The 26,266-nt window shown below is 43.0% G+C and overlaps 1 protein-coding gene across 1 annotated transcript in view; it reads right to left on the bottom strand.

Moving 5' to 3' along the window:
• NGF (nerve growth factor) overlaps window positions 1-26,037 on the bottom strand; it is a 99,165-nt gene extending 73,128 nt beyond the window's left edge. Inside the window, 2 exon segments of the mRNA XM_075615386.1 lie at window positions 23,885-24,005; window positions 25,846-26,037. Coding sequence (XP_075471501.1) covers window positions 23,885-24,005; window positions 25,846-26,037 — 313 coding nt within the window.
• Window positions 26,038-26,266: the final 229 nt, after the last annotated feature.

Here is a 26,266-nt window from a genome sequence, read left to right as displayed (position 1 = left end):
TAAAAGGGCATTTATAGTGCATTTATGCACTTATAGAAGTTTAGTGAATAGGCCCCACAGTCTTCTTTTACCCATTAATTCTTTCAATGTTGATTATGCCAGTTATACTGTCAATTACATACATTTTTTCTCCTCCACAATTTTTTTATGTGCATTTTCAACTGAAATGTTTCCCAAAATGTTTATGTTGAATTTGCCAAAAACGCAAAACAATTCTGGGAAAGAAGTACATTTTAGCGAAGCAGCAGCAGCTGCTTTGCAAGTACAGCTGAACCGTTATAACGCGGTGCTCGGGGGCCACAGAATGAGACCGCGTTATAACCGGGATCGCAATTTTTTATTGGGATCGCGATCAGGGGTTCCGCGTCTGCCGGAGGGTGAGAGCTGAGATAACTCTCCCAGCTCTCCCTGAAGTCGGTGTTGCAGAGGCACCCCCTTCGCAGGACTTACCCGTGCAGTGCAGGAGACTGTGGGCTGTGTGCAGTGCAGGAGAGCTGGTGAGTCTGGGAGAGGGGGGGAGCGGGGGAGGATCTCAGTCAGTCTAGAAAAGCTGGGATGTCCGCTATCTCTGTCGTGTGTGGGTGTGTATATGTATGTACAAATATGTATACGTGTGTGTGTGTGTGTTCAGAATAGTTGTCCCAATGTTGAATGTTGAATGAGAGTTTTTTTTTTTTAAAGTAAAAAATACTCACTACTTTTTTTGAAGTCACGGAAAAACCAGCATGCAGCTCCTCTCCTCCAGCTGTGTGGGGAGCGGGAGGGGGAGGAGGCGCCAGCAGCACAAGCAACATCCCAGAACAATCAAGCGAGAGAGGGGTGTGTGTGTGTGATTCCCATGCTGTGCTTTAAAGCTGTGTTAACAGCGAGCGTTAGCTTATATGGGCTCCATGTAACAATGGTTTTTCAGACAAAAGGTGACACATTGTGTGCTCATTTGCATGTCATTTTCCAGAATCCCTTGCTGCAGTGGAAGCACTGTATGCTGGGGATAATGGTGAAAGGCAGGGTTGCAGACCTGCCTAAGGCCCGGTCTATACTGCGTGCGGCCGCGCGTGCACGTGCTGCATGCTTTTTGTATGTATACTATAGAACGTGCCTGAGAGCTGTGAAGGTACAGTGTTTGTGTGTTTATGTGTGCTTGTGTGTGTTTATGTATGTGTATGTATGTATATATGTATGTGTCATTTATTATTTATTAAAAAAAAAACATTGGTAAAAATAAAATATTTATTAAATGTGTGCAGGCACACAAAAACACACACACACACACACACACACACACACACACACACACACACACACACACACACACACACACACACACACACGCATACATATATACACACACATATACATACATTCAGCGCTGGCAGCGAAAAGATGATTTTCTCCGTCTTCGCCGTGGTCTGTCGGCTCCCCTCTCCCTGCCGTGCGTGCGCGCGCGGCGCCATTATAGAAAGACTGACTAATAACAGCCAACTAAAATTCCGCGCAATAGAACGTGCCTGACATGTGAATGTGCTCACAAGTGATCTTTTTATTTGCTATATATCTTTTTTTTAATTTATTTTTTATATCTTTTTTTTTTTAATACTGTATATGCAGCATTTGATTGCCTTCATTAAAAACTAAATTACCTAAGCTGCCATTCGATTGGTTCTCCCGTGATCGATCAGCAACATCCTGTTTCCCTGGGTTCACTAAATGCCTGCCTTTCAGTTTCAAATTAATCCTTCAGTGAGTAACTCAACAGCTACAATGTATTCTTATATTACTAAGTTAACAATATCTATTGTTACAGTTTACAGCTCAAACTGCTAAGAATATTGACACAAATTGCACTGCTGGGAAGGTGGCTTAAACCCGCTATATTTATCTAATACTACAGAACTGATTTAAAATAAAAAACAACACATGTACGATTTTGCTTGGATTGCTCCTTTAAGACACTAACGAGCTAGGGGAGCAGGCTAATCAAGTCAGCCTGTTCTGACTAAAGTTTGAGCACAGCACTGTGCAGGTTAAATCTCAAACATAGGTCTCCCATGCATAACAAACAGATAGGGAATTCACCCTGTCACAAGACCCCTTTTTGATCCCTATATTATTTATGAATTGACTGAAGTATGTCCACTTATACTGCTGCTATTAAGATGTTATATGTATTTATATGTAAATTGAGCTGTTTATTTATGTATGAGACATTTGCCACATGTTTTGCATGTGTATAGTGCTTGGCTTAACTAATAGGAGAACTATGTTCTGGAGGGGTATAGACCAAAGTGGATTGACTATATGACTGGACGAGATGTGTATAATCCAAGTAAGGATTAGTAAACCAACTTCTCTAGTGCTACAGTGTCCGTGGCACATCAATTTGACATGTAAAATAAATCCACGTTGATATGCTGATCTTAACACACTTCAGATTCCCCTCAGAAATATACACCCTTTAAAACACGAGTTCCTCCAACAAACTTCAAATCTCATAAAAATTGTAAATCTCCCACTGCTGAGTCAGACGAAATCATATTGTTTTAAGTGTAAAACTGCAATAATGTTGTTTTGAAATGAGTGCATCAATTGGATGGACTTGTCCATTTGTGTACACAGTCTATTGGTTATCTTCAGTTTTGCAACAGAAGGGGGCACTGTTGCCTTAGTATGTCATAACATTAGCTTGAGCTTTGATAGAAATATCAGTGCTTACAAAGTCAAAATGGTAATTTCACACAAATATATACTCCGATCATCCTGTTTTGATAGACAAAATGCTTGAAATACATAAAACAAGCAAACTGCCCCTATCAATCAAGAGTGTCCGACACTTACTCTACAATATACAATTGTGTCACTTGCAAAAGCTCTAACAAATCAATTTAAATGGATAGAAAGCTAAAAGAGACCTGTCTTGTGGGTATTCCTTAAAATGTCACTACCCAAAATCCTTATCTGCAGCTTAACTACTGCATTAGGCTTGTCCTATAGTAGGTGCAGGCGCGCGCCTGTGCGAATGCACGTGCACGTGACGCACGCTTTCTGTGTGTATGCTGTGAGCGAAGGTACTGTGTGTGTATGTGTGTATGTGTGTGTAGAGATTTTGTGAGTTAATAATGAATTAAATAATATTTGTAAACTAAAGAAAGATGCACAATAATTTTTATTTTATTTATTTAACTTTGACGCACACGCGCACGCACGCACGCACGCACACACACACACACACACACACACACACACACACACACACACACACAAAATACATGATTTCTTCTAACACATTCACCATACAAGCCAATGTCCTCAATTAAATCATGTAGAGTTTCTGACACTTACTATATGTAACCACTCTCCTAAGTGGTTACTAGCAGGTTAGTGTATGCTGTGCCCCACCCAGTGTTGCCATAAGGATCCTGACGTCACTATAGGCTATTTAGTATAGGGGGAAGGTTACAGGAGGACAAGAGGAGAGCATAGATAAGTACTGTGCCCTTTAAGTTAGGATCTCAGAAAATGGCTAGGGAAATCCAGCAGGTCCCACAGAGGGCTTCAGACAGAGAGTTCCCGGGTGTTGGAGGATCGGCTCTACCGGCAGATCCATACCAGTAACTGGTTACGCCTGTATGGAAGTGGCAGTTCCCAGAGAGGACAAAAGGTATAATCTGCATAGAACCGGCCAGTATCCCAGTAAGGGCCTAGCTTTAATGGCGTATAACAGCTTTAATGGTGTATACCAGAAGTTACGCCAAAAGACCAAGGGGCCGTGTCCAATACCAGCAAAGCAACTATGCAGATATACCTCCCTCAGCGTGTTAAGAGTGGGCACTCGAGGAAGCACAGTATTCATGAATAACCACGAGAAAATAGGACAACATTGTAATGTGTGTGTGCCGAGTCGCCATGTCTGGGGACATGAATAAAGACTGATGTTGTACTACATAAGTTCCTGGCACCCATTATTTTCACCCTTGCTACCGCATCGCCCAGCCGCCTGCATACAGCACCCAAGTCAAGGTAACCTACTGTATGCTGAGTAGCCAAATATCGTTCACTGATGTAATCTCCCTAGAAGTCAGGCAGGTAGGATTACATATAACATGTACAATGACTGTATTTACTTTCATCTGTTAGAAGCTCCTTGAACCCATTCTATGTTAATAGAAAAGAAGGCAACACCCTTTCTGCCTCCCATGTATCCATGATTGGAATGTTTAATTGAACTTTAATGAATAACTCCCTATGTCTTTAAAATACAAGACTACTCATGTCACATTTGTGAATGAAGATGCACACATTAAGTTCCATTTAGCTGGATGACAAAAGCACTGGAAGCAGATTCCTTCTCTTCTCCATTTTGCAGTTTGGTAGGGGGGCAGAACATATTAATGTAACTTATACCAAGGGCCTGATAGAATAGGGTTTGAGGTACAATCGGACATTGACTTTAATTACTTCTCACCATATTGAATCAGACCCAAGATGCGAGATTGTAGAAAAAGGCAAAGGATTGGTGGAACAATGAATCCATGAAAAATATTTGGAACTCACCAGTAAATTCAAAAATAAAAAAGAAGATTTATTGATTTACATAATAAAAAACACGAAAAACGACAAAACTGACAAAAAAATCTCCTCCCACGCATTTTACACTCTGCTGGTGCTTTTTCAAGGATGCAATTGGGCTTGTTATGAGCACTCTGACCATTTAGTACTTATGTCGTTTGTATACCTGTTATTACTATTATAGTCTGGTAGTTCTCCTTGAGATCTGCTTGTTTGTTCTCCAAGATGCAAGATAGCTGATATCTGACTGGCTTAGGCCAGAGTTTTTTTTTAACCCTGCCTTCATAATACCACCACCAGGCCAGGTTTTGGGGCTAACCAACCAATCACACATTCAAAAATAAGGTTGGTCTACACCTGTATGTTTGGTGATTACCTGGTAATTCATCAAATCTGGTCTGGCTGGTGGAGAAGAGGGTTAATAATGAGGAGTCTTAACCATTATCTCAGCTGTATCTGCCGCTAGTTCTGCAGTATGTTATGCAATAACTTAAACTGATGGAAAGTAGACCTCTGCTAATTAATAGAAAAGCCATGCAATTCCATTACTAAGCAATTCATACAGTGGTTCTAAAAGTATTATTTTTGCAGTGTTGGTAATCAATTTGCCACTACAACAGCGAGAAAATTAAACTGGTTTATTGCAATGATGCAACACTGAAATGACGCATGAAACCACTCAAATTGCCTAGAGGTGGTTACATTGTAGCATCACTGTTCTGAATCCCTTAATCACCAAAATACATTGTTTTTCATGTAGGCTTGCATCTCTGTAATTACTGGGATGGATATGTGTTTATATTATTGGTCTTTGCCCGAAAGAGTGATGGCGACTTTGCATGACCATAGCCTACACAACATTTTTAGACATCTTTATAGAGAGGAAAGGTAAACCGGGATATATCAAATACTGTAAGTAAACATGGGCAGGATGTTGATCCAGGGAGAAACCCGATGGTCAATATTTGGAGTAAGGAAGGAATTTATTTCCCCCCTTATGAGATATCATTGGATGATATTTCACTGGGGAAGGAGGGGGGAGGGGGTGGGGGGAGAAAGTCTAGTATATGTATTGGGGTTACTGGATACCCCAAAAGTGTAGCCGAGAATCGGGTAAGATTCTCGGATACATTGAAACACAATGGTCCAATCAAAATCCTACCCTGAAAACATTCTTGCCGCTCACCGCCACGAGTCCCTGCTTCAGCACAGACCAGAAAGGTAAAAGGGATATAGGGGATCAAGGTATCCCCAGAATGGTACAGGGGTCCCTAGTATAGAGGGCGGTGCCCAGTTCATGCCCAAGTCACCCTGAACCTGGCATAGGGGTTCAGAGGGTGCTCCAGCTATCTGATAAAGCTGCAAGGTTTATTTTGTGTAAAATTGTAAAGTCAGGTTTTTGCAGTGTGGCGGGGATATGGCTAGTGAGAATAGCAAGTATTCTATCCCTGACCCGAAAGAAGGACTTAGACATTTTTAGTAAGACACAGTATCCAAATATAGTTTATTAAACGAGTATGTTTAAAATGTATAATGCTTGGAGCACTGTATATGAGCTGGGGATTTCTAAATCCATTGTTCCAAGAGACCAGCTGGCTACCAAGTTGGTGCCCCTAAGACTGCTCGGGTCCCGGAACGTGAAAGCCACAGAGATGCCAAGGTGTTAGGGAGGATGGAGTACCGGAGTTATCCTTGAGTAGCCACGTCCTGACATGAATGAGGGCTAGCAGGCGAACATTTGCCCGGCCCCAGACTCTGAGGAGGCTGGCTCGGCAGGGGGGGGGGGGGGGGGGGTTCAATATGCTAAGAGGCAGAGGTACCAGGTTGACGCATGCCCCTTTGCAGAATTGAAAACAGTGCCCGCCTAGCTTCAGGGTACCGGCAAAACGCTGATAGGCTGGTGGCAAAATTCCCACGCTCTGATTGCTGAGGAAATCTGTGAATGGGAGTGAAATCCTATAAGAAACCTAGCAGCCAATCAGCTAAGGAGATTCTAAGCGCCAAGAGAGCAGCGGCAGATTTGAACCGACCAATAGATGCTCTGTGAGAAATAGACACGAGCCGGCTTCAGAAATTTCAAGGCAAGACATTTTCTAAGTCCCACTTTTCAGGGCCAAGTTCTGAAAAGGGACCGTAGTGGTTGCGACTGGAACTACAAGCCGAAAAGAGTACCAGGACGTTTGGTACTCGCTCCCGGTAAAAGGGATTTCAGCACCTCCAGAGTGTAAAGAGCGGTGGCAGCAGGAACTGCACGCCGAGTTCAGTTCCAGGACTTTTCGGGCTTATTTATTTTATTTGTTTATAAAATATTTTACCAGGAAGTAATACATTGAGAGTTACCTCTTGTTTTCAGGTATGTCCTGGGCATAGAGTTAAAGTGACAAATAGTACATTGTTACAAATACAGTTACATAAGTGAACAAGGTATACATTATATACTTAGTCCCGGTCATCTAAAAGGACTTGTAAAGACTTTGTTTTCTGTGCTATATCAACTATGAAAGGTTAGTTTTGTAGCCCAGATCCCCAGTAAGTGTGTTCTCCTCTGTATAATTGTAATCCGTTGTGTGTACGTCTGTTTCAATGGAATAAATGACAATTTGTTTTACTCCTTGGTTTTGATCAATGAATGATCCCAGTAAAAAGGTGTAAATGCCTGGTCTCCCGTGACAATTACCACCAATGCAGTTTACTTAATAAGGTCCTTAGAATCCAATAAAAAAAGTCAAAAATACCCAAAGCTACATCCAATGTGACAAAATTCTCATGAGTAAGGGTCATTTAGTTAAACCCTTTGACCAAAGTATTATAAGCCTGCAGCCACTTCACAGCATGACCAGTATGCAGGTACCTGTTAAATTCGCATTCACCTCTGCTGTGGAGGGAGAATGGCCTCAGTGGACCTATCCTGCACATGTACATTAAAAAAAACTGCTACTTTAAGCTCACCCCACCCCATTTTTTAAGTAGCAGGTTTTTTCATGTATCTGTGCAGGACAGGTCATTCTCCCTCCACTGCAGAGGTAAATGAGAATTTTCACAGGTAGTGTTAGGACCTGCATACTCGTCATGCAGTGAAGTGGCTGCAGGCTTATAACGCTTTGGCCAAAGGGTTTAACTAAATGACCCTTACTCATGAGAATACTAACATTGAAGTATCTAACTATGTATTTTGACACATTGGATGTAGCACTGAGTATTTTTGCCTTTTGTTGTACACATTTGGCCACGCTCAGTAGCCCTATATATAATGTGGTGGGGTTAGAGCTTGCTGGGATTGGGTGTTCCTTAGAATCCAACGCAACACAAAAATGCATGATGCATAGAATCCGACAGTTTATGTATGACTGTACAAAGCTGTATTGTGAGGGATTTTGTAACTATTTAACCCACAGTAACTTAGTTGTATCTGGTTTGCAACAACTAGCAGCTGTACAATACAAAACAAGTGATCAAGCTCAAACTGATGAGCCCAAAAATAAAGAAATAGCGTCTGAGTGGGTCCACTTATTCCGTACTTTCTTTTCCCAGGTTTTGTTTAATATTGTGTCATGCAGCATATAAAAGTGTAGGGAATACATATATAAAAAAAATAGATGGGAAGCTAGGTTTGAGGACCTGTGGAAGACATGCAGATATTGTACACTTATGAGTACATATATTTACATACTGTATCAATTTTGTTTGTTTTTTGCTCAAACGTTAGGCAACACCTGCAAAAAAATTGGATTTATTCCAGGATAAACTAACATTCTACACTCCATAATTGAAGAGAATTTATACCAGCTTTGCATACAATTCTTCTTTATTGCTGCAGGCAATTAGATTGTTCCATTGTTAAAGGTCTGTGTGAAAGACATGTTCTGCTAAAAACAAGATCAGAGAGGGCACAGATTACGGAAGAAGCTTTTCAATTCCAGAAATGTAGTTTAAATCCTAGGCCTATTTTGTTTGTCAGTATATCAAGCAGATTCTAGTATTACCATATTCTGGGAGTGATTGACCATTCTAATGTTTAGCATCTGTATGTAAGTAAATACAGTATAAATAATTAGTTTTTATCCAGTTTAAAATGCTTAACTTGAAACAATAACATCCCTATGTATATCCAGCAAATCCAATATCTATTCGTATAAGGAACAAATAGTTAGTATGTATGTCAGTCATCTACAATTGTATTATACTGCAGAATATTGTGTTTAGTTGTAGGATAATAAAAATTTAAAAAAATTACCATTTTTTATTTGCATGCAAATCCCAAAATATGGGACAGAAATCCACACCCTAGATTGACCAAAAATAAAAGCACATTTTCATGCACATAACCCTTTGGCCTTTGACCAAATTAAAACAGACTACTATGCATTCACAACATCTATGTACTACAGATATGGTCACCTTGATAGGCCTGTGACCAAGTGTTTGCATGCCACCTAGTTTCTTAGGCTTGTCCTATAGTAGGTGCTGTGCGAACGCGGGTGCACATGACACATGCTTTTTGTGTGTATGCTGTGAGTGAAGGTACTGTGTGTGAGTTTGTGTGTGTGTATAGATTGTGTGAGTTAATAATGAATTAAATAATATTTCAAAAATAAAAAAGATGTTGCCCAATAAAAATAATTTTTATTTATTTAACTTTGACACACACACACACACACACACACACACACACACACACACACACACACACACACACACACACACACACACACACACACACACACACACACACACACTACAGCGCCGGTAGCGGCGCAAATTCATTCTTTTCCCATCTTTTCCCCATCTTCTCCCCTGTTGGCCGGCTCCACGCTCACTCCCGTGCGCGCGGCCCTATTATAGAAAAGATGACTAACCGCAGCCAATTATAAGTGCCGCGCGTACGCATGGCAGAGCGCTCGTGGCCACTAGATAACAGCCCTTATTGTATAGCCAGGTGCAATACAAAAGTTTGGTACACAGGTGTGATGATATACAAATTCGGGAATAAAAATGCAAAGTAGACGGTTGTCAGGCTTACATTTATACTTGTGTCTTTTTTTATTGACAGTGATCAGCCCCTTTCCCTCCTCCATTTTTTTTTATTTTGTATTCTAAAGCTCCTAGGGTAGCAGAAAGGGACTTTTGGTCACAGCCGTTCTGCCATGACCAACTCCCCACCGGCGTTTAGTCACAGGGGGACCCTCCACCGCTTTGACGAGAAGGTAAGTTTTAGGGCAGGGAGATAGTTTTAGGGCAGGGGGCCCTTTGCAGTTAGGGTAAGGGCTGAAGGTAAAGGTTTTTATAGTAAGGGGTTTAGGGTAGGTGGTAGTGTTAGTATTAGGGTTTTTTGGGTAAGTGGTAAGGTTAGTCACTTACATTAGTGGCGAAGTGGCCGGCAGCTGAGAGTCCGGGCAGCGAGCAGATCAGTAGTTAAAAAACGTCAGTCATTTGGTCGTTTCACCGCAACCACATGTCCTAAACCGATAGGGTAGGCCCTCTTCTCAACCTAACCGTTTATCTCCCAGCCCAATCTCTGCTTATAAAAAGTCTAGTTCTTCAATCAATAGGGTGCATACACAAAATTAGGATTAATCTCTTTGAAAACTGTGTATACAGAGTACATAATTAGGAACAGGCAAGACCATAGCATTGTGAATTCTGAGCTTTGATATAAATGGTTTTGTACTACTCATCTTTACTTCTCCTTTTTATACCCTAATCATATTCCTCACCATGAAATCCTCCAGAAGCATAGATCAACTCCATTCTAATGAATGGAACTAAAATGTTCTTAAGGACGGACAAATACCTTCACACTGAGTATTTTGGGTAAAGGCAGCACACCTTAAAACTCACATATTGTTGATCTACTTTTTGGGGTTCAAAAGCAATGTGTGATCTTCTTGGTAAGGATCCCATGTAGTCTTTAAGATTATTTAGTTGTATGTATGTATGTCTTTATTTATATAGCGCCATTAATGTACATAGTGCTTCACAGTAGTAATACACGTGACCAATCATATAAATAACAAATAATACAAATAACAGATCATGGGAATAAGTGCTTCAGACTTAAAAATTAACATTTAGGAAGAGGAGTCCCTGCTCCGAAGAGCTTACAATCTAATTGGTAGGTAGGAAGGATGTACAGAAACAGTAGGAGGACATTCTGGTAAGTGCATCTGCAAGGGGCCAAGCTTTATGTATCAGGTGTATAGTATTAGCCATGGAGCTACTCATATGCTTCGTTAAGCAGGTGTGTTTTAAGGCGAGTCTTAAAAGGTGGATAGAGAGGGTGCTAGTCAGCGAGAAAGTAGGGCTGAGATGTAAGGCCTCGGGCATGGTCAGCGCTTAGGCGCTGACCCGTGCTGAGGCGCGCTCTCACTTACCAGTGAGCCCCTGCAGCCACAATGAGAGCGGCTTTAGCAGGGGCTCGCGCACGCTTCCGCAAGCGTGCGGAAGCGAAGGTCTTATACAAATTTTAGTTTTAAGCGCTCAAGAGAGCGCAGGGCCGGTCACGTGAGCGGCCAGCTCCGTGACGTCACAGCCCCCCCCCCGACACGCCCCCGGATGGCGCGCGGACCAAGGCCAGGGAAAGCACCCGCTTTCCCTCAGCCTCCGCGCGCCTCAGTACGGCTGCAGTCCTATGGACGCAGCCTTAGGAGGAGCAGAAAAGTATAACGCTTTAAAAGAGAGGAGGAGAATTGAGTGTGTGATACGGGATTTGATAGTAAGCCAGAAGAGGGATTTCAGCTGGGGAGACGCTGAGGCAGATTTAGGAAAAAGAATAGAGTGATTCTGGCAGCAGCGTTTAGGATAGATTGTAGGGGAGACAGGTGAGAGGCAGGAAGGCCGGACAGCAGGAGGTTACAGTAGTCGAGACGGGAGAGAATGAGGGCCTGAGTCAGAGTTGTTGCAGTCGAACAACAGAGGAAAGGGCGTATCTTTGCGGTGGGGTTACACCAATCATGTGAGCAGTGGTTGATTCAATCATAGAAATCAGTATGAAGCAAATTAACCCAGATTAGAATATATCAATATACGTGAGAACCCATGTATAACATAAAATAATATTACACAATTTTAATGCGGCATAAGTATAAAATACATAATATCAAAATATATAAACGGTAATAAAGAATTGGAAACATATAGATTAAACAGCTATCCAAATCAATTATTAAAAAATCATAAACACAAGGCATCAATAAGTACAATAAGGGTAATGTATGTTGAGACAGCAACACATAGATGGAGCTAGAGAAAGGCTCAGAGTGTAGACAGATCTTCCAAGGCACGGTGCGCAAAGTTTTGGCGCCGCGCCCACCTGCCACCGCTCCTCCTGTACTCGCGCCCCCGGTGCCTTCCTAGAGCGTCAAATGACGCAGTGGGAAGTCTGCAAAGAAGTAAGTGGCTGTCTGCAGTTTCTTTGTGGCTGCAGTTTGTGTGTGAGTGTGTCAGTAGCAGTGTGTGTGTGCGCTGTGCTGTTGTGTTGTATATCTGTGTAGAGGTGCTGTGTGTGTGTGTCAGTGTAAGCAGCAGTGTTTATGGGTGTAGCATATGTATGTGTAGCAGCAGTGTGTGTGTGTGTGTGTGTGTGTAGAGGTGCTGTGTTGTGTGTAGAGGTGCTGTGTATAGAGGTGCAGTGTTGTTTGTGTGTGTGTATGTTGTGTGTGTAGAGGTGCTGTGTTGTGTATAGAGGTACAGTGTTGTGTGTGTGTGGTGTGTGTAGAGGTGCTGTGTTGTGTGTAGAGGTGGGGGGGGGGGAAGAATGCAAAGTTTAGCAAGTGGCTGCATTTTTTATTGTGGCTGTAGTGTGTGTGTGTGTGTGTGTGTTGTCCTGTTGTTGTATGTGTAGCAGCAGTTTGTGTGTGTGTAGAGCTGATGTGTGTGTATAGAGCTACTAAGTGTGTGTGTATAGAGCTCCAGTGTGTGTGTGTCAGTAGCAGTGTTTGTGGGTGTAGCATGTGTGTGTAGAGCTTCTATGTTGTGTGTGTAGAGCTGTTGTGTTGTGTGTGTAGAGGTTCTGTGTTGTGTGTGTAGAGGAGGTGCTGTGTTGTGTGTCTAGAGCTCCAGTGTGCGTGTGTGTGTGTGTGTGTGTGTGTGTGTGTGGTGTGCTTGTGTGTGTAGAGGTGCTGTGTTGTGTGTGGTGTGTGGCATTTAACCCCTTCCTTTATGCCCCCTGGCTAACTTAACCCTTCTCTCCCCCTCCCCCTCTGCCATGCCTGCACTTCACCATTTCTCACACATGCACTGCTTCCATACCCTAATATATGATGATATGATGAACAAGTTAAAAACTGGACATTCAATCCAGGAAGCGATCTAATTGCCATTTACTGTCAGGAATTAATCTTTTTCCCCCCCTTTTCTAGACATACAGTATTTGACAAATGATATAGTACACCGTTTTTTCTTTTTTTTTGCCGACCTCTGGAAATTGAACTACACAGTTAGAATGTGTCAATGCTTGGCCTAGTTTGATTTATGCATGTTGAAGCCTAACAAAACGATTATGTTAGAATATCCCTGTAATGTTACAGCATGACGGTGGGAGTCACTGTATCAAACATAGAAATAGGAGATAAAAGTTGACATTAAATAACAAAAACTTGTTTTACAACCCTTAATTTGCTCCTTTAACTTCTCTTTTTTTCCCCATTAGGGGGAGTTTTAAGGTACTACAAGAATATAGAGCTACAATGCGGCATGTAAATTGTTTAGTTAAACCTGCGGTGCGCAAAGTGGGGGCGCAGGATTTTTTTTTGGGGGGGGGGGGGGCGTGGGCGCTTGCAGAGGCCCCACGCTCTTCCCAGAGGCATAAAAATGAAATGCCGGGGGATCGCGTGAGGCCTCTGCAACAAACTTACCCGGGTTCAGGTGCGTTGGTATGACGCGTCGAGGTGGCAAAGCGGCGTCAAATGACGCCGTGTTGTCATGTGGAGTGACGTCACATGGCGTCTCCATGGCAACAGGGTCACGTGACATCACCCCGTGGCGTCATTTCATGCCGCCGAGCGAGGTGAAGGGGAGCGCGAAAGCGAGGGGGAGCAGGCAGGGGTACGTAGCTCCAAAAGTTTGCGCTCTCCTGAGTTAAACAATCAATCCTCATTAAAAGTATGAAATTGGTAATGTCTGAAACTTTCATCATGATTTTCTTCACTATTTTACAGGTATGTTTGCTCTTTGACCAACAAGGCTCTGATTGTACATGATCTCTTCTGCTCTCTCTCCAGCTCTTTGCTGTACCAGAAACCTGACAGTCACAACATGACTCGGCTGTCTCCTGCAGTATAATGTTTTCACTCTCTCACACCCCACGTCCCAATGGCCAGTGTGGAGTTGTAGGACTCTTCCTGCTGCCAGTATCAGCACTGCCCTATCACCACCTGTTTCTTTCTCTTAGGCCGAGTCCCCGCTGGCGCTGAGCGCACTCATGCTTGGAGAGCGCTCCAAGCATGAGCGCCGGGAGTTCTGCATTTACGTGCGCGGGGGAGGGGGCATTGCGGGTAGTTGAGCGCGCTGGAAAGTTTGTTTTGTTTGTTTGCCTAAGCACCGAGCGCGTGTCAGCGTGTGTGCCCGCGCACGAGCGCGCACAGCGTGAGCAGGGACTTACATATATCTATATATGTAAGTAATCGCCACAAACACCGCCCGTTCAGCGCTAGCGGGGACGCAGCCTTACTTTTGAGTTTCACACTATCCGGCTTCTCTTTCTCTCTCATCTACAGACAGCCTACCTCTTCCTTTCTGTCTGACTTTGAATCCTGCTTTCCTTCTCTGTTCTGACTCGCCTATCCTTCTACTAGGGAACTTCAACTGACATATTAATTATCTCTCAGTCTCCTGGGCATCTTGCCTTCTCTCTTTAACCTCCTCCTTTGGCCTCCAGCAATGGATCATTTCCATCACCCACGAGGATGGTCACTATTTATAACTGGTCTTTACTAAAAAAACCTTTCTGATCCCCCCCCGCTTCTCCACACTCTGACCATCACCTCTAATAATTCACCATCACTCATTCTCCTTACCCCCTCTTACCTGTTCTACTCACTACTATCGAGACCATCGCTCCACTGATAGCTTTGCTCTGGCATTTACCCTGAACGCTAATCTTTCTTCTATCTCTCCTCTGAACCTGTCAACTCTTACAACTCTATCCTACATGCCACAGCATATCAGCTCCGGCATAACCGTTCTGCTGACCCACGGCATTGGCAAAATTCACAAACACACTTCTTTCGCACCTCTGAACAGCTATGGAGGAAATCTCACACTAGGCTGATTTTCTGCACTATAAAATGTATCCTCTCCTGTTATAACTCTGCTCTCTCTAAGGCCAAACAACATTACTCTTACTCATCCAATCACAAATCCAATCCCGCCTTTCCTTCTCTGTATTGGACTCCCTCCAACTTTCCATTCTTCCTTCACTTCTCCTCAAGCCTTTGCCGACCACTTTCAAGGCAAGGTGGAGGCTATCCACAATGAGATTCCTTCTGTCCCTTCCCCTCCGCTTCTAACTAAACTTCCTTCTAACACTTGACTCCTTTTCTCATAACAGAGTTGGAAGTTTCTAAGCTAATTTTCTCTTCTCCCTTTATCGATACTATCCAGTCACACCTTATCAGAATTATTACTCCTGTCTTATTCCCCGCTGTAACAGAACTGCCTTGTAGATATGGTCAGGAAGGAACTCACACACCACATTCATGTAACGAAAGTTTTTTATTCCCCGTATCAGGTGTTGCACCAATTCGGTAACAAAACAAAATAGTCTTTAACTTAAATAGCATATGTCTGCAAAACAACCGGACAGTACCTAATCGCTGGTATCCACAAGGCAGTTCAGGCTCTCCCCCTGACAAGCTCTCTGCAGCCTATTTCCTCACAGTTTCAGAGCAAAATGAGAGACAGTGAGGGAAGTTTGCTGCCTGCTTTTTAAACCTCATCTTTCCAATCAGCTTGCAAACCTACAAGCCGGGTGTGGTTTTTCCTGGTCTACTGAGATGAGCGAGTTTTAACCCTATACACTCCCTCAAACCCATATCTTCAATCCCTCCAAATCCTCTGGAACTTTCCCCTCCTACTTTAAGCATGTGGTGGTCACACCTATTCTTAAACACACTCTAGGCGCTACATGCATTAATAACTACTGCCCTGTATCCCTCATGCCTTTTTGTCTCCAATTGTTAGAACGTCTCGGGTTCTCCTGCATGATCAACTTTCTGTGAGGATTCTGATTAATCCGTGCCGGGTTTTCACTTCGGTCCAGATTTTCTGTCTCTCCTGCCCTTTCTCCTCTCTATGGCCATTTTAGGTACTGACAGCCTGCTTTATATGGCTGCAGTTACCATAGGGAGTCGCAGAGCAAAGTTGTGTGTGTTTGCAGCTCCTGTCGGTCTGCAGTTACGCCTTATCCTCTTGCTTGTTTTGAATTCCTGTTGTTGACCCCGGAATGTGACCCGGACCTTGCTACCTTTCGCCTGCCCTGGCCTCCACTTGCCTCCTCAATTTTGCACCTCTGTCGCTAGCCCTGACCCCTGCTTTCATACCGACTACAGATATTGTTACAGGACTCTGTCCCTGGGTTGTGGTCGGTTTATTTGTATCCTACCTCAGCCCTGCGGGTCCGTCTCCTGATTTGAGACGAGCACCCTCACATTATGCTCGGCCAAACATGGACCCCGCTGATGTAGAGCGAGCTGCATCTCTCCAATTGGAACTACTCAGAAAGCATGAGACATGAGACACTCCTCGCCCTGCAAAACAAACAACTGGCACTTACTTCAAGCCAACTTCAGGACATTTTTACCCTGCTAGAGAAACTCTAGGTGGGTCCTACCCCTGCACTGCCCTTACCGGAAGCATCTCCGGCGCCAGTCCCATCACGCCCTGCGCCCAGGGATCCTGACGCCTCTGCGTTATAGAGGGGACCCTATTGTTTGTAGAGGGTTTCTGAACCAATGTTCGATTCAGTTCGAACTCCAGCCCTCCATGTTCAACACTCAGCAATCCAGGGTATCATATGTAATTTCCCTACTAATAGATGAGGCCTGGGCTTCCCCTCTGTGGGAGAGAGAATCCCCACTGATCAAAGACTCCATTGCCTTTCTCCAGGCATTTAAAAGAGTATTTGACGCCCCCTGTCACGTCTCCTCTGCTTCAGCTTCACTCCTTTGAATCCAACAAGGAATCCGTACCGCACGCCAGTATGCCATTGAGTTGAACCCTTGCTGGGGAGACTGGCTGGAAGCTCTGGTGGCAGCATTTTGGCAGGGGCTGAGCGTTTAAAGGATGAACTGACTTGCCGGGATCTTCCCAAAGATCTGGAGGAACTGATTGCCCTCTGTATCAGAATGGACCTCCGTATACGAGAACGGAGCAAGCTCCGTCTCCAAAAACCCCACCAATTTGGCTTGCCCCCCACTTTCAGACCCCTCTTTCTACACCTCTTCCTGAGGAGGAAACGATGCAACAAGATGACACCAAATTACCTGAACAGGAGAGAACTAGGAGATGTGTCAGTGCCTGTACTATGAGCTCAAAGGTCACCGTGTCCAAGACTGTCCTAAATCAGGAAACCCCCAATGCCCAGTGAAGATAGAGGAATATTCTCTGGACATTGCTATTCTTCCTTCATCACAACCTTCACGGCTCCTCCTGGTGGTTTCACTCTCCTGGGGACCAGCATCCATTTTCACTCTGGCTTTTGTTGATTCAAAAGCCATAAGAAACTTCATAGACCACTCATTAGCGAAACTCCATTCCCTTCCTCTCTGTACTTGGGAGATTCCTTTACCAGTAGTGGCTATTGATGGAAGACCTCTGATACCTGAAACCAACAATCTCGAGACTAATCCTTTCCTGGTCACGGTCGCGGCACTTCACAAAGAGTCCCTATCATTCTACGAAATTTGCTCTCCCTCGACTCCAGTGGTCCTAGGACTTCCATGGCTGTGGCACCACAACCCCAAGATCGATTGGGCAACACATCAAGTGACATTCTGGGGACAACATTGCAATGGATCGTGTCTTCCGGCGTCTCGCACCATCGCCGAGGTTCGGCTACCTACTGAGACTTCCGCATCATGCCTTCCAGTTTGTTACCAGGAATTTGACGCCACATCGACCTTATAATTGTGCAAATCGATCTACACCCATGGGTCAGCCCTCCTCGAGGCCACACATATGCAGGAATACATTTCAGAGAACGTTCAGCATGGGTTTATCCACAAATCAAGTTCTCCCACTGGAGCGGGTTTCTTCTTCGTTTCCAAAAAAGACGGTTCTCTCTCAGAGGCCTAAATAAAATCACCGTAAAGAACCGATATCCGCTACCCCTAATTCCAGAACTCTTCGACCACTTACGCAAGGCTACCATCTTCACCAAACTGGATCTTCGAGGAGCCTACAATTTGATCTGGATCAGGGAGGGTGACGAGTGGGAGACAGCCTTTAATACCCGTGACGGCCACTACCAATATCTAGTCATGCCATTTGGCTTATGCAACGCACCGGCCGTATTTAAAAAATTCATCAATAAGATTTTCCGGGATCTTTTGGACCAATTTTTCGTTGTATATCTGGACGACATCCTTATCTTTTCCAGTTCTTTGACCGAACATCGGGCACAGGTTAGATTGGTTCTCCAAAGACTTCGGGGCCACTCCCTCTACGCCAAGCTCAAGAAGTATCAATTTGAACAAAAGCAGATTTCTTTCCTTGGGTGCTTCCTCTCTTCCCATGGGTTCGAGATGGATCGTGCGAAGGTATCGGCAGTGCTGGACTGGCCCTAACCGTTAGGTCTCAAACCGATACGATTTCTGGGGTTCGCCTACTACTGACAATTCCTCTGGAATTTTTTTAAGGTGGTTGCACCCATTACGGCTCTTACTAAGAAAGGGGCGAATCCTAAGATAAGTGGACGCATCCGATCTGACAGCTGGAGTCGTTCTTTCTCAAAGGAAGGATTTTCATGGGAAACTCCCCTCCTGTGCCTTATTTTCTAAAAAAAAAAAAAATTCGACCACGGAAAGGAACTATGATGTTGGAAATGGTGAACTTCTTGCTATGAAAATGGCTCTTGAAGAATGAAGACATTTGCTTGAGGGGACAACTTTTCCGATTTCAATCCTTACAGACCACAAGAACCTTGAATACATTGAAGGGGCAAGGAGACTCGGGATGCGTCAGGCGAGGTGGGCTCTAGTGGCTCCATCAACTCTTTAGGCCTTAGGTATTTTCTCTATGCAGATGATTCGCAGATCTATCCACCCCTACCCTCACACCTGCAATCCAGTAAAAGTCTCTGATTACTTCCTAGCTATATTCTTGTGGATGGCGCTTTTCCACCTTAAACTTAATATATCTAAAACAGCTCTTCATACGCCCCCCCAAAATCGGGCCTAATATCCCCCTTTTCCATCACAGAAAACGGTACTACCAGCTATCCTGTCCCCTATGCATGTTGTCTAAGAGTGACATTTGACTTCTCCCTTTCCTTTTCCATTCACATTCACAGTATAGCTAATACTTGTCATGTCTTCCTCTAATATTGCCAAGATCCACTGTCAAGCTACTGCTAAAATTCTATTTCATGCCCTTATCCTCTCCCAACTGGATTACGGTATGTGAAAGAGTAAATGATAGGTAAAATACTACCAACAGGCCTCCCTATATCACAACATTGTTCTTTGCAATCAAATCAATATTCTGCTGCTACAATAAATGAATCTATCTTTCTCCAAAACAGTCTCTGCTCATCTCCTCCTTAAATTCCTCTCCTGGCTTCCCATCAAGTTTCGGATCACCTACAAAGTTCCCTTCCTTACAGTCAAGGATCTCCACTCATCTGCTCCTCCCTACATATCAGCTTTGATCTCTCGTTATTCTACTGCTAGTCTCCTGCACTATACCCATAACTGTCTACTTTCCACCCCTTTTACCTCGACTGCTCACTCACCTTAAACCTTTGCCTCATTGCCCCTTACCTGTGGAACTTCCTCATACCCAGTATACACCAAGTACCTTCTCTCTCCACTTCTAAGATCAACCATAGAACTTACATCTTAAATTAAGTGTTCCAGCAGCCTAGACTCATGGCTATTGTCCAACACCCACAGTCGCTCCTACAAACTATTGTGGCCAAACACTGCCATCTGCTGCATTTATTCACTCACCTGCTGTATCTGTAAGTCTCCCAACATACCACTTAGGCTGCGCTTATGGTGCCGGCGACAGCAACACCGCGTCAAAACAAATGCGTTGCCGCCATCGCATGCGCTTATAGTAAGGGCTACGCAACGGCTTGGTCGCGATCACTGGAAGTCATCTCAATTTGATTTTTCCAGCAACCGTAGCCTGACGTCTCCGTCACTATAAGAGTAGCCTTAGATTGTAAACTCTCCAAGGTAGGGATTTCCTTTCATATTGTCTGATGTTGTTTATTGTCTGAATGGGTTAGTCGGAATATAGGCTTTTTATTTAGCCTCAACAAATGTGGAACAAACAGAGCTTATCTTCAGCATATAAACAGCTAACAAAAACATAAGTCCTTGATAAGGGCTTTTCCTTTTTCCCAGCAAGGGTAGTTCAAGTTCAGGATAGAAAAGAGCAATAGTTCCAATATAAACAGACCTTTGGTGCAGTCATCCCTCCCTCCAGAATTTCATCATGGTTCTCTTGGCTCAGACAGGAACCAAGAGCACAGAGAACTACAGCATTTTAAGAGACTAAGGCCTCGTCCCCACTGCCTGCGGCTGCGCGCTATGGCGTGCGCGTCGCGAGCAAGAAACAGCCCTCTATGGGGCCGGGCCCAGTCACTGCACACCTGCACAAACTACAATGCGCGACAACCTTTGCCGAAAGACAAGATTTGCTCCTTTAACTTCTCTTTTTTTCCCTGTTAGGCCAAGCATTTGCCACGTCCACGGTGGCGGTTCTGCCAATGAGGGCGAACCAGCCACGTGATGTCAAGTGCCGTGCCCCCGCCATGCCTCCCCTTCGCGAGTGATCTGAAGTCCTTCAGATCACTAGGATGCAGGGAACGAGTGCCGCTAGGCACCCCGTCGCTCACACTGGGGGCCGAAGCCTAACGAGCCAGGTGAGCAGGCTAATCAAGTCAGTCTGTTCTCAGGCTGAGATTTAACCTAGTCAGTGCTGGGCTCAACCTTTAACATAGGTCACCCATGCATAACAATCAGATAGTGAATCCACCCTGTCACATTACACTTATTGTATTATAATTCCATGTACTGTATTATCTCTCTTGTAAAGTGCTGAGTACAGCTGTGGGCGCTATATAAATATATACATACGCACTGACATTTGTAACCCGCTTGCTGTTAAACCTAAAAAAAATCAGGGGGGGGTTACGTTTCTATGTTGGCATTTAAACATACTACTACGCTTTTTTTTAATCCTTATCTAGTCTAGGCTGTGGTTATAAATATTAACCACCTAATTATTCAAATCGCAAAACATGATTGTGTGGTGGGTGTACTATACATCATCCGAACCACTAGTTTAGAAGAATGTGTGTGTGTGTGTGTGTGTGTACATATTGTGAATGTAATAACTATTTAATCTAGAACTTTTCCCCCAATAGGGTTCATAGAATTTTACAGACACACAGTCCCTGTCCAACAAGTTTACAATCTATGTTTGATGCCTGAGGCACAGGGAGATAAAGTGGCTTGCCAAGATGCTTGCACTGGTATTTGTTTTCCGAGCTTTTGTGCCTTTAATCACTGAACGTGTGTACAGTATGTATGTATGTACTGTACACACACTACACACATACATATATATTGAAAGGTGTGTGTGTGTGTGTGTGTGTGTGTGTGTGTGTGTGTGTGTGTGTGTGTGTGTGTGTGTGTGTCTGCGTGTGTGGGTCTGTGCGTGTGAATAGCTATGATTAAACAATTGCAGTATTAACAAAACAGCTGTTCACCTATGTGATTTAGAATAAATCATAGCTTTAAATAAGTGCAAGAAAGCAGAAATGCTGTATTTTTAGGGTTTAAGGCCACTTCGTCCCTTTACTGCCACACCATGCATTTCCAACTTGCAGCAAATGGGTTAATAATAGTTGGCAAAGTATCTAGGGAAGTATGGGAACAATCCAATCTTTCAAGCTGTCTCTGTTACTCTTGTCTGCAACAGATTCACAAAAAAAAAAAAAAAAAGGAAGGAGCAGCGATATGTGCCTTTGGCATCAACAACATTGAAATTTCCAGCCTTGCGCTGTGTACTTGCTATGGAAGTTACACTGCCCCAGATAATGTCGTTAATGTACAAGTAAGCCCCAAACATTTCTAAAACTATCAAGATATCCCCATGGGTTAATCCTTATGTGGAATATGTTGGCGCTTTACAAATATACGATAATAATGGGGTGCGAAACAGACATGGGTCTTGATGAACTTTAAATCTAGCAAACCCAGCCACGTAATGAAGATATTGTATACTGTACAACTTGCATGCAGTTGTTGAAACAATATACACTTTTGCCCAAGTTACGCTATTGTTTTACATTTAACCCACTTGCTACCAGAGAGAACAGCAATGCACTGCAGGCCAGTGGGTTTCTGGGTCCATTTCTTGTTATAACTTCTACACATAGAGAGCATTCTGATTTATTTCAGAAAATAATATGCAGTTAAGCAACAGACACAAATCACATGTACGAAATGCAATAACCATTAATCAGAGGAATCTGAAGCTATATTATATTAGATTTCCAAAATGTGTCTACAGTACTGTATGTGTGTATTTTTAAGTCTCAAGGATTGCTACTTCAAACCAGAATTACAGGTTGTCAAGCATATATTTCTCTACAAGTGTAAATTACTATGCGTTGCCAGCCCTATATAAAACATAGCGCAGTATAAAACTAAACAAGAAACATAGACACGCATAGCTCCTCGTGCAACTAAATGCTGGCAGACTGCTTCAGCTAATACTTCAAATACCCTACAAGCTTTTGAGTAATGCGCTTTAATGCGTGAAGACACCCAAGATTTATTCTGTAAGAAGTTACATTACTCTCCGCCAGCTTTGCAGGCTGAACATTAGCAACCCAAAACGATTACGGATTATAAGAAACCAAGTAATAACAAGCACTTCTTAATTTTTGAAGGAGGGATATTCCATGGGCATACGCCGTTTGCTTTATACCCTTGTTTTATTGGGCTGTCTGGCACATGTGGGATGCATACAAAATGTTTATTTTCTTGCGTATCTCATAGAGAGAGGGGGGAAAAAAAGGTCTGCTGAATTAAAAAGATTCCTTTAAAATATTAACTCTGTGTCTGGCAACACATTGCTAGGCCATCCAACCCCTAAGGGGTTAACCAGGGAAAATATTCAAGCCTGTGTAACTATGAAGTTGAACCTGTAGCTGCAATACCCTTTTTATCTCACCACACCTTCTTATGCATGGAGAAATACATTGTAGAACTTTATGCAACAAGAAAAAATCCCTGCAATTTAAGGTTGTGTCGACTAGCAACACACATACACACATACATACACACATACATACACACATACATACACACATATACACACACATATACACACACACACACACACACACACACACACACACATACATACATACTGATATTCGACACGACCTTAAACTGTAGTTTTTTTTTTATTGTTGCATAAAGTATAATAGGATATATAATTATATATATTATATATATACCTTCCACCACATTATGCTGTATTAATGTATGTTTTTATTTAAATATATTGTAAATATGGTTTAATTTTATGCTCTGTACTCTTTAAGAAGCAGACATAATAAGCAGGGTATTAAACTATATAACACAAAGCCGTTTAAAATTCTTAATTCATAAAGTAAACGGAGAGGAAGGTATATATGCCCTCCGAGGCTTGCGATCTGACTACACATCATTTTTTCTTTTGTTGATTTATAATCCCTTTGTCTATACACAGCTTACTGCAAACTCCCAGCTGCAAAACTGGAGAAAACCAAATGCAAACAAATGTACCAGATTTATCAAAAGAACAACTGCAATTAAAAAACATTATTCTTACATAAATGCGGTGCTGTTTTTGTTCACCAGGTTTGCATGTCGGAGACCCAAAAGAGCGGCAGAAATGAGAGAAACTGATCCTGTTCTGGATAATAAACAAGCACTTTTTTTTAGGAAGACAGGATGAATCTATGTACTGTATGGGGTAATGATAAATGCAGCACTATATTTAATAAAGTATGTTTGCAGTAGTCATAATAAAGAAACGTTAAGTAGATCAGAGAATGCAATTAGTCAGTGATTGACGCATGCAGGTAGAACCTAACCTGTGCTGTAGTGGATCTGGCAGTCACAATGAGGTGAAATCCTGGGTGATCCAGTTGTTTTGTAGCCTGCTGTAGCCTAGTCCACAAAGTGCTTTGAATCCCAGCTGAGCCATTCACATGTCTGTTCTCATTCACTGGCCTCAGAAGTTGAGGGAGCTCCAGTACTCGGCTGACTAATAAGGCAGAAGTATTCCTCCAGGTCCTAGTGCCTTTCTGACACAAACCAGGTGTGTTTCATATTTTCTCTTGTGTTCATCGATTCTATTGTATATTCCAATTTTAATTTAGCAGAGGGCTACGGAATTGGAGACAAAACTGAAGCTCAATAGCTCGGTGCAGAATCTCAGATGCAGATCTCTAATTCTTCTTCTTTTAGTCTCTAGAAGAATAGTTGTTAAACCCTACAGTGCTAGCAGGGTTTAAACTAGGATTATGTCAGAACCTATCAGCTTCAACTCTGTTGTGCAGTTTTCAGATCATTAGAAGTCGAAGTTGCTTAAAAAAATAATGACGTACAGTATCAGTGTAATTGGCTTCATTAGAGAGCTTCAGTAACCCTTAAAGTAACTGTTTTACTTTGCAGACTCTAAAAATGATTATCAATTTTCCCTGGATAAACTGAATTCAATGATATTAGCTACTTTTAGCTATTTGATTAATGAATTCATGGCTTCATAATGACAATAAACAAAGGACAAAACTATGGCAATAACTCACCTATAGCGTTGAGAAGTGACAAACAGTCTTATCACCAAAAGACATTACATAATTGTACAAAAAGAAAAAAAAGTGTAAAGTTAAAAAAATTATTTAGAAATACTTGGGGGCTATGCACTAAGCAGCGCGTTTTTGCGCCCGATTGGGAGTTTTTGCCTCGCACGTTAAAAAGTGAAGCCAAACGTGTGATTCACTAACAAATGAAGTGCATTGTCGTCCATGCGGCCAAAAATATGCCTTATCGAGCGAGCTGTTTTTCCCCCCCTGCTATTGCGCTTAAACTTGTAAAGCGTGATAGCTGATAGAAAAAATGCAGCTTGTAAGAACAGCATGGAGCCGCTGCGTCTCCATGCACGGCTCTTACAGGCGATCGTACTGTATAAATATACATTATAATAATAGTGTACATGTGCAGGGGGTCTCCTGAGCTGAACCGCATTGGTTTCAGCCTCGGGGACCCCCTACTCCATGAGATACAGGCCACATTATGGGGTACAATTACCAGAAGCCTGTCCTGCGCTTCCGTTTATCAGCAATAGAAAGTCAATGGAGCTATGTGGGAGGGAGCCCAGCGGTGTAGCCCTTGTGTGTGGTGTTAATAAAGTTGGTTGAAGATCATCCGGGATCAGTCAGTCAGAGTCAGTCATGCGCAGTAGCGCCGAAGTTTCTTCTCTCTCTTCCCATTATGGGGTAGTAGTGGAGAGAAATACCAGGGCGCTACCTCAAAATGGAATGAATGGGGAAATAAAATAAGATGTTACGACCTTATTAAGTATATAAGGATCCCCTTGGCTTCGTAGTCTCTTCCTATGACTCAGACCCCGATAGGATCTATCCAGGATCTTTAGTGGTACAGAAATACAGAAAAAAAAGGGGGAGCACAGGTTGAGGGATATTGGGGGTAATAAAAATGAAGTGTTTGAGTTCGAGTGTGTGAATCCTCGAACTAGTGATGGTGGGGGTAATAAAGTATAAAATAACAGAAACACTTACACGGCCTTGTGGAAAGGTATCCCCCTGCAGGATTTAAATCCCCCAGTCACGTGACACGGGAGCTTTAAAAGTACAGGTGATACCGGCACCCCATAACGGGCGTGTATCTCATGAAGTAGGGGGGTCCCCGAGGCTGAAACCAATGAGGTTCAGCTCAGGAGACCCCCTGCACATCTACGCTATTATTACAATGTATATTTATACAGTATATCCGTATCCACAAAGGAAACCGCATGGGAAGATGCCTCTACATCCGACAGTTCCGATTCTCCACTTTGATTATCTGTTCTTCCCTTCAACATGGATTTCCGTGGAGTAGATCTGAATGATGAGTTGTTCCTGGGGGCACCATAAGATCGATCTGTACGATGATTAACTCTCTGACAGCTGGAAACTATTTTTTTGTCATAATCTCTATCAAATTTGCTTTGCTTCTTCGCCATTATTTCTCTTTCCACATCCTCAATTGTTTTAAATAGGATATGAGCGTAATTCTTACATCCTTCAATGTCCTTGTATCCAAGTACTGGTCTTGTAAATCTTTAATTTGGCCATCCAGCAATCCCTTTTCTTTAATTTTTTCCTGATAAATGAATTCAATACATTTAAACGAACAGGTGTTAAGTACAGTAATGCATTGTTCTTCTACTCTTTATGCTAGAAACCAAACGT

The sequence above is a fragment of the Ascaphus truei genome, chromosome 9 (assembly GCF_040206685.1).
Source record: "Ascaphus truei isolate aAscTru1 chromosome 9, aAscTru1.hap1, whole genome shotgun sequence".
Classification (NCBI taxonomy): Eukaryota; Metazoa; Chordata; class Amphibia; order Anura; family Ascaphidae; genus Ascaphus; species Ascaphus truei.
Note: the sequence above shows the minus strand (reverse complement) of the source record. Positions and strands in the feature narration are given on the sequence as shown.